A 15534-nucleotide genomic window follows, 5' to 3' on the forward strand; every position below is an offset into this window, starting at 1 on the left:
GTGCCTCCTCCGGGCCCCCGGCCCCCGCCGCTCCTCGCGCTGTAAATACTTGTACAGTGTGTCAATCGCACGCGGGACCGAGACCCCCGCCGGGGCCCGTCTCGCCGCCCGAGCGCATCCGCCACCTCGCCTCTCTGCCCGCCGGGACCGGAGGCCTGTAGCCCACCCCGCCGGGCCAGGCCTCCAGCCCAAAATCGTGGCAGTCTGCCGGCCGGGGCTGGGGGGACGGAGGGGGCTGTAAAGACGAGGCGTCGAGGGTGGCCGAGCCCCGGGCACCGTTTGCGGCGGTAAGTGCGACGCCGGGTGCGCTCCCTCTGAACATTGTGACGGTGTGCGTGTCTGCTGTGCTCTGTGCCACCCGTAGTGACCCCGTACCGTGCCGTACCGTGCCGTACCGTGCCGTACCGCCCCCGCCGCTGTGTCGTGACTCCCTCCCAGAAGCTGCCCCCTCACCAGGTGTTTCTGTGGGAACAGAATAAAAAAGGACTTGACACAAACCACAGACCGGCCCCGATTCCTGCCTGCTTGCGGCGAGGGGGAGGCGGGAGGGGGGGCCTGGACCCCCGGCACGGTGGGAGCCCCGTGGGCCTGGTCGGCACGGTGGGCTCTGCGGCCCACGCCCGGGGCTGCTGGAACGGTTGGGGGGGGTGTCCCAGCGGGCTCCAAGGGCCCGATCCCCCCCAGCCTGCCCACGGAGCCCCTGTCCTGCAGCCACCTGCCGGGGGAAACCACTCCAGGGCGGCCCACATGCTGCAGGACCGGGCCCTGGCCCCTGGCTACGGCTTCAAAGGGGGCCCGCGGATGAACCGGTGTCTCCGGGCCGGAGCGGCCGCCGGGGGAGCGGGGCGGGGGGGGACCCCGGCCGGGGCGAAGCGCGGACCCGACCCTCGAGGCCTCCGGCAGCTGCGCCTCCCGCGGCCACCAGGGGGCGCCGCAACGCGGGCGGTGGCCCGAGCGCCACAGCCAATGGGAGGTGAGGCACGCCGTCGGCCCCGCCCCTCCTTCCCGGAAGTGCCGGCGCTGGCACCGCCCCCGTCCCGCCGCCACGACATGGAGCCGCCGGTGAGGGGCTGCGGGGGGGGGGGGGGGGGGGGAAGAGGAGGGAGGGGGGTGCCGTGACGTCACTGCCCCGGGTGCCCGCCCCGCCCCGGGAGCCCGCCCCCGCGCGGTCCCGGTGCCCCCCCGCCCAGTCATCGTAACCCGCGAAAGCCCCGTTCCGGGCACTGCCCCCGCCCCGCCCGGCGACCCCCGCCCCCGCCAGCCCCCGGTGCTGCGGCGACTTACCCGGCTCTGCCCCCCCCGGTACCCCGGTAACTGCCCCCGGTACCCTCCTGATTCCCCTACGTACCCCAGTAACTGCCCACTGGTACCCCAGTAACTGCCTCGGCTCTGCCCCCCCCGGTACTGCTCCCGGTATCCCAGTAATTGCCCTCATACCCCCCGCCCCGTACCCCCAAAACTGCCCCAGCACTGCACCCCCAGGCAGTGCCCCCAGTACTCACCATCTCCCCTCTGTACCCCAGTAACTCTTCCTGGTACCCTCGTACCCACTGGTACCCCGGTAACTGCCCTTGTCCCCCCCCCATTTACTACAGTAAGTGCCCCCCAGTACTCTCCTAATCCCTCCATGTACCCCCAAAACTGCCCCAGCACTGCACCCCCAGCACCCCAGTAATGCCCCCAGTACCCTCCTAACCCCCCCCGCCCATGTACCCTGGTGCACCAGTAACTGCCCCCTGTCCCCCACCGCTCCCGGGTTCTTGCCCCCCCCGCCCCACACCCCGGCATGGCCCCATGCCCTCCAGCCCCCCCCGGCGTGTTCCGCAGGTGCTGTCGAGCACGGAGGAGATGGTGGAGCTGTACCGGGAGCTGAGCCGGCACCCGGGGCTCAGCGCCGCCTGCCTCGGCCCCGACATCACCACCCAGTATGGGGGCAAGTACTGCAGCCTCTACACCGGTACGGGGACGGGGTGGCCCCCTGGGGAGCCCGGGGGGGTCTGGGGGGGTCTCCGCCTGCCCGGCGGGGACGCAGGAGTTGTCCTCACCCCGCTCCTCGCAGAGTGGTCGCAGCGGGACCTGGCGCGGGCCGAGAACGTCAAGTTCTGCCGCCAGTACCTGATCTTTCATGATGGGGTCTCCGTCGTCTACTCCGGACCTGCCGGCACCTGCTCCGAGATCAAGGACGAGTGAGTCCCATCCCGTCCTCCGTGCCGGCGTCCCCTCGGGGTGCCGATGGCGGGGGGCTGACGGGCGCCCGCCCACCCGCAGGCTGCTGAGCCGGGAGTCCCCCAGCGGGGCGCTGAAGGCTGTCCTGCGCAAGGTCCCCGGCAAGGAGAAGGAGAAGGAGAAGCAGTTCCTGGAGGTGAGGAGGGGGCCGGGGCGGGGGGCTGGATCCACGCTGTGGCTCGGGGCCACCCCGGCATCTCTGCCCCCAGGTCTGGGATCAGAACCGCAAGGTGAAGAGCATCGACCTGACAGCGCTGGACAAGCACGGCAGCGTCTACGACGATGGTGAGGAGCCGGGGGATTGCCGGGGGATGCTGGGGGAAGTGGGTTCCTGGGGGGACGGGGTGGCAGGTGCCTGACCCACCCCTGCAGACCAGTTTGGCTGCCTGGCCTGGTCACACTCGGAGACCCACCTGCTCTACGTGGCGGAGAAGAAGCGTCCCAAGGCCGAGTCGTTCTTCCAGAGCAAAGCTCCCGAGCTGGGTGCCTCCGACGAGGACACGGGGCACCCCAAGAAGGAGGATGCACCCCTTAAGGTGGGGTCCCCCCGTCCCAGGGCTGGCAGTGGCCGGCGGGGCGACCGTGGGGCTGACGGGGCTGTGCCACAGGGCGAGCAGTTCGTGTACCATGAGGACTGGGGGGAGGCGCTGAGCACCCGCAGCGTGCCCGTCCTCTGTGCCCTGGACATCGAGGGCAGCAGCGTCTCGGTGCTGGAGGGCGTCCCGGAGCACCTCTCTCCCGGCCAGGTCAGGATGGGGAGCTCCAGGGAACTGGAGAAGAGAGGTTTTGGGGGGCAGTGGTGGGCTGAGCCGCCTGCCCCCCCCTCTCCCCGCAGGCTTTCTGGTCCCCCGGTGACACCGGTGTGGTGTTTGTGGGCTGGTGGCATGAGCCCTTCCGCCTGGGGCTGCGGCACTGCACCAACCGCCGGTGAGTCCCCGTGGGGCACCCCACCCCACAGCCAGCCCCCCCGGCCCCGTGGTGACACCCCTCTCTGCCGGCAGGTCAGCACTCTTCTACGTGGACCTGACGGGTGGGAGATGCGGTGAGCAGCGCGTGCCCCAACCCTGCCGGTGCCCTGGCACCCCGCAGCCCCTCACCGTCCCCTCGTGCCCATGCAGAGCTGCTCTCCGAGGACACCAGGGCCGTGTGGTCCCCCCGGCTCAGCCCTGACCGCTGCCGCATCGTCTACCTGGAGAACGACGCCCTGGGCCCCCACCAGCAGTGCAGCCGCCTCCGCATGGTGAGCGGCATCGGGGGGGACACTGGGGAGGTGGCGGGGTGCCCGTGTCGGGGCAGGAGGGCAGTGGTGCCCTCTCCCCGGGCTGCAGCGGGGGCGGGCGGGCTGAGACCCTGCAAAACTCACCCCGTGCCATGTCTCCCACAGTACGACTGGTACACCAAGCACACCAGCACAGTGCTGGAGGCCGTGCCACGGCAGGCATGGGGTGAGTACAGCCCTGGGGGCGGCAGCGGGGGGCAGGAGGGGGTGCTGAGAACCGTCGCTTTCATTGCAGGCGCCTTCCCGGGCATCTACTGCGGCGCTCTGCCGGGGCTGTGCTGGGCGGCCGACAGCCGCAGGCTCGTGCTGGATACGGCCCAGCGCAGCCAGCAGGTGAGGGCTGCCGTGCTGGGATGGCGGCGGGGGGCACACGGAGGGCCGGGCCGGGTGAAGGCTCCGCTGGACTCTGCCCTCGTGCCCCTAGGACGTGTTCGTGGTGGACACGGTGACGGGCACCACAACCTCGCTGACGGCCGGTGAGTGCCAGGCCAGTGGGGCCATGCCGGTGCCAGGACCGGGGAGAGGGTCACGCCTGCAGGTCTGACCCCCCCCTCCTCCCCAGACGCCCCCCAGGGAAGCTGGTCTGTCCTCACCATCGACCGGGACCTCTTGGTGGCCAGGTTCTCCACCCCTAGCTGCCCCCCGACACTGGTAAGGTAACGCCCCCCTCCCCAGCGCCCACCAGCCCCTCGGTGCTGGCACCGACCTTTCTCCTCGCTCAGAAAGTGGCCATGCTGCCCGACACCGGCCGGGAGGCGCAGGTGCGGTGGGTCTGCCTGCAGGATGCCCCCCCCGTGCCCGGCATCAGCTGGGGCATCCGCACCCTGCGGCCCCCACCAGAACAGGAGCACCCTCAGTACGGTGAGTGCCCGGGGGGGCCGGGCCAGCCTCTGCCACCTCTGCTGAGCTCTGACCCCCCCCACACCCCACCTCCACAGGGGGCCTGGACTTCGATGCCATCCTCCTGCGCCCAAGCGAGGGCCCCGCCGCCCAGAAGCCCCCCTTGGTCGTGATGCCCCATGGTAAGAGCTCGCCCCCCTCCACGTGTCCCCACCCCGGTCGGGTAGCGTCACCCCCCTTTTGCCTTTGCCTTTCGCAGGAGGTCCCCACTCTGTCTTCACGGCCGGGTGGATGCTGTACCCGGCGGCGCTCTGCCGCATGGGCTTCGCCGTGCTGCTGGGTGAGTGGTGCTGGGGAGCCCAGGCACTGCCGGGTGGCAAAGCGCCCACGGTGGGCCGGGGCGGGTTGAGGAGGGGCTCTGACGTTGCCTCTCCCCGCAGTGAATTACCGCGGCTCGCTGGGCTTCGGCCAGGATAGCGTGGCCTCCCTGCCAGGCAACGTGGGCACGCAGGACGTGCGTGACGTGCAGGTATGGTCCCGGCACGCGGTCCCGGGGCACCCCGTGCTCCCGCAGTTGCCCCGAGGAGGGAAAGCGGGGCTGTCTGCCTCAGCGGGTGTCCCCTGTGGCGGCAGCTCTGCGTGGAGCGGGTGTTGCAAGAGGAGTCACTGGACGCCGGACGGGTGGCACTGGTGGGCGGCTCACACGGGGGTTTCCTGGCGTGCCACCTTCTCGGCCAGTTCCCCGACACCTACCACGCCTGTGTGGTCCGCAACCCTGTGGTGAACATCGCCTCCATGGTGGCCACCACCGACATTCCCGACTGGTAGGTACTGCCGCCCCCGTTCCCCCACCGCACCGGCCCTGCACGTGCCCCTGTCCCTCTCGCCCACAGGTGCCTGACGGAGACGGGGCTGCCCTACACGCCTGACGCCCTGCCGGACCCGGCCCAGTGGACGGAGATGCTGCGCAAGTCGCCTATGTGCTACGTCGACCGGGTACGTCCCTGTCCTCGTCCCTGTCTCCGCCAGCAGCGCCCGCGCTGAGGCTGTGCCGTTCCCGCAGGTCCGTGCGCCCGTGCTGCTGCTGCTGGGGGAGGACGACCGGCGCGTGCCCCCCAAGCAGGGGCTGGAGTATTATCGTGCCCTCAAGGCCCGGGGGGTCCCCACACGGTGAGTGGGGTGCTGGGTGCCCAGGTCAGGGGGTGCAGGCACGGCGCTAACCCCTCTCTCCCCTCCAGGCTGCTCTGGTACCCGGGGAACAACCACGCGCTGGCTGGCGTCGAGGCCGAAGCCGACGGCTTCATGAACATGGCGCTGTGGCTGCTCAAGCACCTGCGGTGCTAACGCCCCCCCGCCGCTGCTGCCCCCAATAAACGATGTAGTTCAGTACCCTTGGCATCTCTGACGGCGATGCCAACACCAGCGTCGCCTCTGCTCCCGGCGCCCCAGGAGTTCGTGGCCACTGGACCCTTCTCCCACGCAGCTCGGCATTTGTGCCACCGGGGATGCGGCGTGCCACGGCAGAGGGCGAACGCCGCCCAGCCGCCCCGGGCACGGCGGGCAGCGCAGGGCAGCTGGAGGGCTGGCGCCAGCTCGCGCATGCCTTGGCAGCCTGCCCGCCGCCGAGCGGTAGGCGCCGACGGCCCGGCAGAGCGGAGCAAGGCCCCATGGCCTCGGGGACGGAGCGGGGCGCGGAGGTGGGCGAGGGGGCCTGGGGGGGGGCCGCGTGGGTGGGCACGGCCCCGTTTTGGGGAGCGGGCACGGGCGGAGGGGTGAGCTTGCCCCCTGCCAGCGTGCCTTTTCCCCCACCCAGGCGGCCGGCAGCCCCGCCGCCTGCTACCGGGAGCTGAGCCGGTTCGCCGCCATCACCCGTGCCGCCCTCGGGGCCGCCGCGGGGGGACAGACCTTCCTGCTCTACACTGGTGAGCTGCGGGCTCGGCCACCCCGCCGCTTTCGGCCCACGGGGCTGGCGCGGGCGGTTGCTGACGGCCCCCTCCCGCAGAGTGCAGCCGCCCCGACCTGCCCCGTCGCCGGCTCCTGCGCTTCAGCCGCCACTACAGCCTGCGGCGCACGGGCAGCGGCGACCTCGCCGTCCGTCGGGCAGCGCTCAGCGCCGAGATCCACAACCAGTACGGCGTGGACGGGCCGTGGGGTGGGGCAGCGTGGCCGGTGCCCGTGGCGTGGCCGGTGCCAGCGGCGTGCCAGCCGCCGCAGCCTCCCTCCCTCCTGCCCGCAGGCTCCTCAGCCAGGACTCGCCCACGGGGCAGCGCCGTGCCGTGCTCAGCCGCTGCCCGCGGCGGGGCCACGAGCTGCTGGAGGTAACGCGGGCTGCCCTGTCACGGCAGCCTCGGGGCTCGCCGGGGCGGCTGGAGCGCCAGCGCCGGGCGCCACGGCCACGGTGTGCCGGTGCTGACCCCTGTCCCCCCCAGGTGTGGGGCAGCGGCGGGCGCAGCCACAGCGTGGACCTCACGGCGCTGGGGAAGCACGGGGAGGTCTACACGGAGGGTAGGACCCCTGCCCCGTGCCCGTGACACAGGCGAGGGTGGCACGGCCGGTGGCCCCAGTGCCCGCCCAGTGCCCGGCTGTGCCTGTGCCAGGCTGGGCTTCGGCACCCTCTTACCGCGCCAGGGCCCTTCGCCTGCCTGGCCTGGTCCCGCTCGGAGACACGGCTGCTCTACGTGGCCGAGAAGTGCCGGCCCAAACCGCGGCCCCCCTGCCCCTGGGACGTGCCGGGAGCGGCCGGGCCGGCGGAGGAGGACGAGGAGGAGGAGGTGGGTGCCATGTGCCCCGCGAGCGCGCCGTGCGCCCCACGAGCGTGTTGCGTGCCCCGTAAGCGCGCCGTGCGCCCCGTGAGCGTGGCACGTGCCCCGCCGGCGCGCCGTGCGCCCCGTCAGCGGGCCGCGCGCCCCGTAAGCGTGCCGCGCGCCCCCACGAGCACGCCGTGCGCAGAGCCCCGTGTCTGGCGCCGCCAGCCGCGGGGCTGACGGGGCCGTGCCGCGGGGCGAGCAGTTCGTGTACCGCGAGGACTGGGGGGAGGCGCTGAGCACCCGCAGCGTGCCCGTCCTCTGCGCCCTGGACCTGGAGGGCAGCAGCGTCTCGGTGCTGGAGGGCGTCCCGGAGCACCTCTCTCCCGGCCAGGTCAGGACGGGGTGCAGGGGGGAGCGCCCGGGGGGCCAGCCTGGGGCCGCGGGGTGAGCCCGGCTGTCGCACAGGCCCTGTGGTCCCCGGACGACCGCGGCGTGGTGTTCGTGGGCTGGTGGCACGAGCCCTTCCGCCTGGGGCTAAGCGCCTGCTCCAACAGGAGGTGGGTACCCTCCGGCACCCAGCGCCGTGCCGGGATGCCCGCCCCGTGCCAGCGTGGCTCCGCACGGTTGCAGGGCTCCAAGTCTGACCCGTGCCTCCTCCCCAGGTCGGGGGTTTTCTACTTGGACCTGGCCGGTGGGCGCTGCGGTGAGCACCGGGAAGGCAGGAGGGTTCCCTGAGTCCCGGGGGGGGTTCCCTGAGTCGCAGGGGTCCCCCGGGGCGCTGACCCCCCGCTGCCCACAGAGCTGCTGTCAGCCGAGCGTGGCGCTGCCTGCTCCCCACGGCTCAGCCCCGACGGCCGGCGCCTGCTCTACCTGGAGGGGGGCCTGGGGGGACCCCACCGGCAGTGCCTGCGCCTGCGCATGGTGAGCGGGGCCCCGCGGGCACCGGGCACGGCCGTGCCGCTGGCGTGGGACCCGGTCCACGATGTCGCAGCCTCTCACAGTGCCCGGCCAGGGTGGGGAGTGGGCTCGGCCCCCTATCCCCCTGCCTCAGTTTCCCCGGTGGGGCACGTCCCTGACCGCCGGCTCTCCCCAGCTCACCTGGCAGACGAGGCAGACGGCGACGGTGCTCGACGTGGTGCAGGAGCCCACGGAGGGTGAGTGTGGCATAGCGGGCAGGCAGACCTGGGCACTGCCAGGGGGCTGGGACCCCCCCCCCCATGCCAGGTGCCCGTGACCCCTGCTCACCAGCATTCTGTCCTGCTCGCAGCCTTCACCGGGCTCTACGGGGAGGCACTGCCACCCCGGTGCTGGGCAGCTGACAGCCGGAGAGCCGTGCTGGGCACCCCGCAGCGGAGCCGCACGGTGAGCCCTGGGGACAGGGGATGGGGACGTGGCCCCCCCCCCACCCTGTGGTGACACGGCTGCCTGTGCTCTGCCCCCTCGCAGGACCTGCTGCTCGTGGACACGGAGGCGGCCACCGTCACCAACCTGACGGCAGGTATGCGGCACCGGGCCGCCCGCGGTGCCCCGGCGAGCATCCGTGAGCGCCAGCGTGCTCTCTGTCCCCAGGGTCACCAGAAGGGTGCTGGGAACTGCTCACCCTCCAGTGGGACCTGCTGGTGGCCACCTGCTCGGCCCCCCACCGCCCCCCAAGCCTGGTGAGCAGAGCCCTGGCACCGCGCGGCACAGTGCGATATGGCACGGCAATGTGCAGGCAGGCATAGCACAGCATGGCACGGTACAGCATGGCGTGACGAATTGTGGTGTGGCACAACAGCGTGGTATGGCATGACACAGCCAGGCACAGCTCAGGATAGCGTGGCACGGCACAGCCAGATCCAGCATGGCATTGCATGGCACAGCGTGGCCAGGCACCGCAGAGCTTGGCATGGCCAGGCACAGTGCAGCGTGCCAGGGCTAGGTACAGCATGGCATGGCCAAGGACAGCGTGGCAGGGCACATCCATGCAAGGCACAGGATGGCACAGCGCCACAGAGCACCGGGACCCCGGGCACGTTGTGTCTGATTACACGCTGGCAGGGGCTGGCTGCCCTGGGGCAGGGGTGCCCCGGTGCCACCCGCTGCCCATCCCCAGGTGGCGGCGGTGCTGCCGCCGGCGGGCCGGGAGCTGCCCCTCCGCTGGGTGCCGGTGGAGGATGCCCCAACGGTGCCCGGTGTCACCTGGAAGACCCTGACTGTCCATCCACTCTGCAGCGGGCAGAGCCCTGCCGCACACGGTGAGCGCCCGGGGGCCCCCGCCGCACCTGGGTGCCGCCTGGGTGCTGGGGGCCCTTGGGTGCGGGGGGTGGGCAGGGTGCTGGGTGCCTAGGTTAGTGGGTGCTGAGTGGGACCCCTTCCCTGGCGCAGGTGCCCAGGCCTTTGAAGCCCTGCTGCTGAGCCCGACGGACGGCACAGCCCCGCATCCCCTCGTCGTGTGCCCCCACGGTGAGTGAGGAGATGACGGGGACGCCCTGGCAGCACCGGTGGCACCCCAGGTGACGTCCCCACCGGCCCCAGGTGGACCCCACGCCGTCTTCGACGCCCGCTGGCGCCCGAGCATGGCCGCGCTGTGCCGGCTGGGCTTCGCCGTGCTCCTGGGTGAGTGCCGGGGAGCCCGGGGACGCGTGGCCCCCGCGCGGCGCCGGGGATGTGGCACCCATAGCCCCCATCTCCCCAGTGAACTACCGCGGATCCCTGGGTTTCGGCCAGGCTGGCATCAGCTCCCTGCTCTCCCACGTGGGTGAGCAGGACGTGGCGGACACCCAGGTGAGGGGCGCTGGGCTGGGGGGTGTCAGGGGGTGCTGCTGGGGGGGGGGGGGGGCAGTGCTGATGTTTGGGTGCTGTCGGTGGGGTGTTGATGGCGGGTGCCCCACGGGTGCAGCTGGCGGTGGAGCAGGCACTGAGCAGCGAGCCTCTGGACCCGCACCGCCTGGCGCTGCTGGCCGGCTCCCACGGAGCCTTCATCGCCCTCCACCTCCTCTCCCGCGAACCTGAGCGCTACCAAGCCTGCGCCCTGCGCAGCCCCGTCTCCAACCTGCCCGCGCTGCTGGGCACCTCCGATATCCCCGACTGGTGAGTGCCGTTCCCCCCATCCCCTGCCGCGCCACGCTACATCCCCGCAGCGCCCACCGGCACCTCCGTGCCGCAGGCGCTACACCTCCCTGGGGCTGCCCTACTCCTTTGAGCGGGTGCCCCGCGCCGAGGACCTGGCCGCCATGCTGCTGCGCTCGCCCATCGCCCAGGCAGCCCGGGTAAGGCAGGGGCAGACTGGGTGCGGGGTGCCGGGCGCAGGGTGCCGGGCACCCACCGCCGGCTGTGCCACAGGTGCGGACGCCGGTGCTGCTGTGCGTGGGTGCCCGGGACCGGCGCGTCAGCCCCACGCAAGCGCTGGAGCTGTACCGGGTGCTGCGGGCCAGGGGGGTACCGGTGCGGTGAGTGGGGTGCAGGGGGGTGGGAGCAGGGAGGGAACCCCGGGGTGCCGGCCGAACGTCCCATCCCGTCCCGTCCCGTCCCGCCCCGCAGGCTGCTGTGGTACCCGGAGGGCGGCCACGCGCTGGCCGGCGTGGAGACGGAGGCCGACGTCTTCGGGAATTGCGCCCGCTGGCTCCTCCGGCACCTGGGGCAGCCCCGGAGGGACGGGACAGGCCGGCACAGCCCCTAGTGCCCACGGTGGCCCGGCGGCTGTGCTGGCCCTGGGGTGAGCGCTGGCCCTGGGGACCACACCAGGAGCAGAGGCGGACGGAGCGGACGTAGCTGGAGCAGGACAGGAGTTGGGGTTCGGCTCTAAATAAACACGCGAGACCCCGTGCAGTGCCAACCTCCGCGGCCGCGGCCGGGCCTTTATTTGCACGGTGGCGGCTGTGCCAGGCTGGGGCTGAGCCGGCTCAGCCCATCTTCATCACCTTGTGGATCCAGTCGACGTAGAGGGAGACGCGGATGAAGAGGGCGGGCTGGTCAGTGCGGGCGCAGACGCGGGAGGGGGTGATCACCCCCTCCAGCACCCAGCAGTCGGCGGTGAGGCAGGCCAGCGGCCCCCCGTAATCTCCCTGCGGCACCCGGAGAGCGGCGTCACCCCCGGTGCTGGCACCCGTGGGCTCTCTGAGGCGGCGGTCCCGCGACCCGGCTCACCTCGCAGGCCCCCACGCCGGCACGCAGCGGGGCGGTGCACAGCTCGCTCTCCTTCAGGCGCCCGCGCAGCGCCGCGTTGCACTCGCCGTGGGCCAGCACGGGCAGCCGCGCCACGTTCAGCACGCTGCCGTCCGCCGTGCCTGCGGGCAGCGAGCACGCGGGGCAGCGGGCAGGGGGATGCCGTGGCAGGGGGATGCCGTGGCAGGGGGGCACGCAGCATGCAAGGTGATGCCTTTGCAGGAGGAGTGCCCTCTCAGGGGGTACTGCGGGCAGGGGATATGATGGGCAGGGGATGTCGCAGGCAGGGGAATGCTGTCGGTGGGGCCTGGCACGGACGGGGGATGTCACGGGCAGGGGGATGCTGTGGAAGGGGGATATCGTGGGCAGAGGGTGCCGTGGGCAGGGAAATGCTGTTGCTGGGGAATGGCGTGGGCAGGAAAACGGCATGGAAGGGGGATGCCAGGGCCACGGGGATGCTGCGGGCAGGGGGATGCCACGGGCAGGGGATGCCACCGAAGGGGACGCCCTGGCAGGGGCTGCCTGCGGCAGGTACCTCTGGTTTCCCCCCAGCCGGCGATCTCACAGACGGTGCCGGCGGGCACGACGTAGCGCTCGGGCGGCAGGCAGATCAGGGCCACGCGCCCGTTCAGAGCGGCCGGCCTGCGACGAGAGGGGCAGCGGGACGCGGTGCCAGCCCAGCCAGCAGTGGGGCGCGGCGGGGGCCGGGGCGCGGCCGCTCACCTCGCCAGCTTCAGCATCACCAGCTGGGACTCGGAGGGGCCGCAGACGATCCGCGCGATGGGGATGGTCTGCCGGTCGGGGTCCCCGGGGCCGGGGTCCTTGAAGAGCGTCCCCAGCTGCACCTCGTAGCCCGTCAGGTCAGCGTCACTGCGGGACGGCGATGTGAGGGTGCGGGGGGCTCCCGGCACCCCACGCCCCGGCCCCGGCCTTACCAGGAGGAGAAGCACTGGCGTGTGCTGATCACCCACTGCTCCTTCACCAGGGCCCCCCCGCAGAAGTGCACGCCGGCCCTGCGGGGACGGGAGGGTGAGCTCCCGGGGTGGGGGACACTGGCTACGTGGCGGTGCCAGCGGGGACCCCGCTCACCGGTTGCGGATGCTGACGGTCCAGGGTGAGTTGCCGGGCTGGCCGCCGACGATGCGCCCTTTCCAGTGCAGCCTCTCGTCCCGCCGGCCGCACTGCTCAAACACCACCGCGTCTGCGGGCAGGGCAGGCGTCAGCCGGTGCCACGCCGCTGGCACCCACCCCGTGGCACCCACCTGGCACCTATGGACCCCCACCTGCGCTCTCCAGGATAGAGGGCACCGTGCTGCCAGCTGCAGAGAGAAAGCAGAGGGTGGCACCGGGGCAGGATCCAGGCACCCTGGGGGGACCAAAACCACCCCAGGGGGTGGCCGGGGACCCCCCCCAGCTCTGCAGGGGCGCAGGTAGGGGCTCACAGCAGGGCTTGATGGCGCAGTAGTCGAAGGGGGTGCGGGGGTCCATGGTGTAGCACCAGGGGCCGTGGCTGTCGTTATCGGGGTTGCGGCAGTAGTTCTCCTCCAGGTGTGCCCCAGGGTGGGTGACGGGCGAGATCCTGCCGGGAGGAAGTCACCATCCCCATCCCCATCCCCGTCCCCGCACGCTGGCTGCCCGGCACGCTCCCTCGCACACTCACTGGGGCACGTGGGGCGCCTGGGCAGCCCACGGTTGGCAGGTGATGCCCTTGCGCGTCTTGCTGACGTGGCCGTGGTAGCGCTCGCCGTGGCCGTGGTAGCACTCTGGGGACAGGCAGGGAGGGCTGGCACCCCCGGCAGGCACCCCGGGGGCAGGTGCCTGGGGCGGGGGGGGGCTCACCTTGGGCACCCAGCTCGTCGGGGCAGCGGCGGATGTGGAAGCAGAAGGCGACGCGGATGGTGGGGCGGGCGGTGAAGCACCACGGTGCCTCGGAGCCGTCGGGGTTGCGGCAGTAGTTCTCCTGCAGGTCCCTGGCGGAGAGGCCGTGTGGGTGCCCCCCGCCCCCCCAGCCCACGTCCATGGGTGCTGCCCACCGCCGCCCTCCCCGGGCACATCCCCTCCCCGCTCTTACTTGCACGGGTACTTCTCGGGCACAAAGTTATGTCGGTGGGGGGTCTGGGCATCCCAGCGCTGGCAGGGGATCCCCGACACGGTGATGTTCACCCGGCCCCGGTAGCCTTCACCCTTGCCCCTGAAGCAGCCGGTGGTGACATTGAGGGGCCGCGGGCGTTTCTCTGCTTGCGTGGCCGGAGAGGGGCAGAGCGGCAGGGTTAGGGTGGCACCCGGGACCCCCAGTCCCAGCTGCGCGGTGACACCGGCGGGGACTTACTGCAGAGGCGGATGCGGCAGTACTCGCGCTCCCGCGCTGGGTCGGTGGTGTAGCACCAGGGCCGCTCGGAGCTGTCGGGGTTGCGGCAGTAGTTGTCATCCAGCCCCTTGTCGGGATACCTGGGCCAGAGAAGGGGAGCGGTGGTTGAGGGTGGCACCACCGCCCCGGCACCTGGCACGGTCAGGGCGGCTGCGTGCTGCCTGGGGCTGCGGGCTGGTACTTGTCGGGGTGGTAGGGGTGCTTGTGTGGGTGCTGCAGGTCCCAGCGCTGGCACTCCGTCCCCGACTCGGTGTGGTCCACGGCGCCGCGGTACTCCTCCCCGTTGCAGGTCATGCAGACGGCTGCCGACAGCCAGGGAGGCTCAGTGGGGGGACGACACGTGGCACAGGGTGCCCCTGGGCCGCGGCACTCACCATCCTCGCACTTCTTGATGCCGCAGCTCTGGTGCCGTACGTTGGGGTCGACGGTGTAACACCACGGGCCCCGCTTGTCCCAGTCGGGGTTTCGGCAGTAATTCTCCTCCAGCCCGTTGCGGGGGGATGGCAGGAACCTGCTGGCAGCAGGGTGGGTAGGAAGGCTGCCAGGAGCCCCTCACCCCGAGGCGGGCACAGCCACAATGCTGTGCCACCCCTGGTCGGTGCTATTGCCCCCATGCTGTCCCTATTGCCCCCATGCTGTCCCTATTGCCCCCAAGCTGTCCCCGTTGCCCCTAAGCTGTCCCCAGCCCATTCCTCGTTGCCCCGTGCTGCCCAGGGCCACTGGCAGGCGCCGCAGGGCAGCCGGGGACACGGGGGCACCTGTGGTCATGGGGTGTTGTGGCTTGCCAGTGCTGACAGCGCAGACCCTTCTCCGTGGTGGCCCGTGTGCCGCGGTAGCTGGAGCCGTTGGCCACGATGCAGTCCCGCAGGTAGTCTGGGCAGAGCCGGGCACCACGTCAGAGCCCCGGCGGGCCGAGCCAGGGCACGTGGGCCGTGGGGAGCCCTGAGCCGCGTGGCCTATGCCCCGCCTGTGGTGTCCCCGTGCCCACCCGTGGCACCAGCCCACCTTTCTTCTGGTACAGGTCATAGTGGATGTTTTTCTGCAGCTGAACGTGGGGCGAGTGCTGGGTCCAGGGCAGCAGCTGGCACAGCTGGCTCTGCCGGTCGTGGTGGAAAGCCCTGGGAGGCACAGCGGGAGCCTGGCATGGCACCGTGGCGGGGCCAGGACCCGGGGGGCACACGCAGACACGGGTACCCGGCACCCAAGTGTACGGAGTGACCCTGGTGTCGTGGCCCCCTGCACTCCCACCCGTCCCGCTCACCGGCAAACCAGGCTGGCGGCACAGCGCCGGGCACACTGCTCGGCAGAGCCCCGCTCCGGCAGCGGCGGCGGTGGGTCCGCGGGCACTGCCAGCAGCTCGGTGGCTCGCAGGCGCTGGAAGTCATTGAGGGGCGAGCGCTGGCCTGGGGAGTGTGGCAGGAGCTCAGCGTGCCCGTGGGGGCCCGGCGGGGACACCCGGGCCCTGCACAGCGGGGGATCCCTGCCCCACGGACCACGGGATCCGTGGCCCGTGGAGCAGGAGGGTCCCCGCTCTACAGGGTGCGCAGCCCCCGCTGCAGCCCCCTAATGCCCGCTCCCCCCCCCACCCCCCGCGCCGCGGGACAGGGCAGTGGCCTGCGGGCTCCTGGCCTGGCCCCTAGGCCTGTCTAGACCCCACGCTGCCCCACGGCGGCCCAGCCCGGGGACCTACCTGAGCCCAGGGCCGCGGCCAGGGCGAGCAGGACCCCCAGCACGGCCAGCATGGCGGCGGCCCCGCGTCCCCGGGCTGCTGGAGAGCGGGGCCGGCCCCAGGCAAATATTTGCCCGCGGGCCCGGGGCCAGGCGGGGCCGGGGTCACCCCGCGGCGGGGCCACGCGTGGGGCGGGCGGGGCGGGGCCTAGAGCGCGGGGGGGCGGGGCCGACGGGAGGTGTGGGGCGGGGCTTGGAGC

General features: G+C 72.4%; 3 protein-coding genes across 7 annotated transcripts; 2 read left to right on the forward strand and 1 right to left on the reverse strand.

Moving 5' to 3' along the window:
* Positions 1-732: 732 nt before the first annotated feature.
* LOC142042563 (acylamino-acid-releasing enzyme-like) lies at positions 733-5736 on the forward strand. Its single transcript, XM_075052626.1, is given in 24 exon segments — positions 733-784; positions 787-841; positions 843-1062; positions 1828-1957; positions 2060-2186; positions 2269-2362; positions 2436-2511; positions 2599-2762; positions 2835-2972; positions 3062-3153; positions 3228-3268; positions 3345-3466; positions 3611-3671; positions 3741-3838; positions 3930-3981; positions 4068-4156; positions 4228-4366; positions 4444-4527; positions 4605-4685; positions 4786-4874; positions 4979-5169; positions 5239-5341; positions 5409-5515; positions 5584-5736. Coding segments are annotated over 24 exon segments (2496 nt in total). The 5' UTR covers positions 733-747; the 3' UTR covers positions 5690-5736.
* A 200-nt stretch (positions 5737-5936) lies between these two features.
* Positions 5937-10957, forward strand: LOC142042800 (acylamino-acid-releasing enzyme-like). Of its 4 annotated transcripts, none has more exons than XM_075053135.1 (22): positions 5937-6042; positions 6159-6267; positions 6348-6474; positions 6582-6663; positions 6775-6850; positions 6974-7116; positions 7355-7483; positions 7558-7649; positions 7755-7795; positions 7892-8013; positions 8105-8246; positions 8360-8454; positions 8539-8590; positions 8662-8750; positions 9188-9329; positions 9460-9537; positions 9610-9690; positions 9770-9858; positions 9974-10164; positions 10241-10343; positions 10417-10523; positions 10615-10895. In XM_075053135.1, exons 1-22 carry the CDS (start codon positions 6013-6015, stop codon positions 10751-10753), a joined length of 2259 nt encoding a protein of 752 aa, XP_074909236.1. In that variant the 5' UTR covers positions 5937-6012; the 3' UTR covers positions 10754-10895. The 4 variants fall into 4 exon arrangements, with proteins under 4 accessions (XP_074909236.1, XP_074909238.1, XP_074909235.1 ...); XM_075053137.1 differs by having other exon boundaries at positions 8186-8246; XM_075053134.1 differs by having other exon boundaries at positions 10241-10523; positions 10615-10957.
* A 19-nt stretch (positions 10958-10976) lies between these two features.
* On the reverse strand, positions 10977-15508 carry MST1 (macrophage stimulating 1). Of its 2 annotated transcripts, none has more exons than XM_075053138.1 (18): positions 15297-15508; positions 14868-15009; positions 14612-14724; positions 14365-14479; positions 13981-14117; positions 13788-13908; positions 13568-13686; positions 13310-13475; positions 13078-13208; positions 12899-13001; positions 12681-12817; positions 12522-12557; positions 12328-12439; positions 12174-12251; positions 11962-12108; positions 11774-11880; positions 11221-11360; positions 10977-11138 (listed from the first exon to the last, which is right to left on the reverse strand). In XM_075053138.1, exons 1-18 carry the CDS (start codon positions 15346-15348, stop codon positions 10977-10979), a joined length of 2118 nt encoding a protein of 705 aa, XP_074909239.1. In that variant the 5' UTR covers positions 15349-15508. The 2 variants fall into 2 exon arrangements, with proteins under 2 accessions (XP_074909239.1, XP_074909240.1); XM_075053139.1 differs by having other exon boundaries at positions 13310-13472; positions 15297-15507.
* Positions 15509-15534: the final 26 nt, after the last annotated feature.

Source organism: Buteo buteo, chromosome 21 (assembly GCF_964188355.1).
Source record: "Buteo buteo chromosome 21, bButBut1.hap1.1, whole genome shotgun sequence".
In the NCBI taxonomy this organism is placed as follows: Eukaryota; Metazoa; Chordata; class Aves; order Accipitriformes; family Accipitridae; genus Buteo; species Buteo buteo.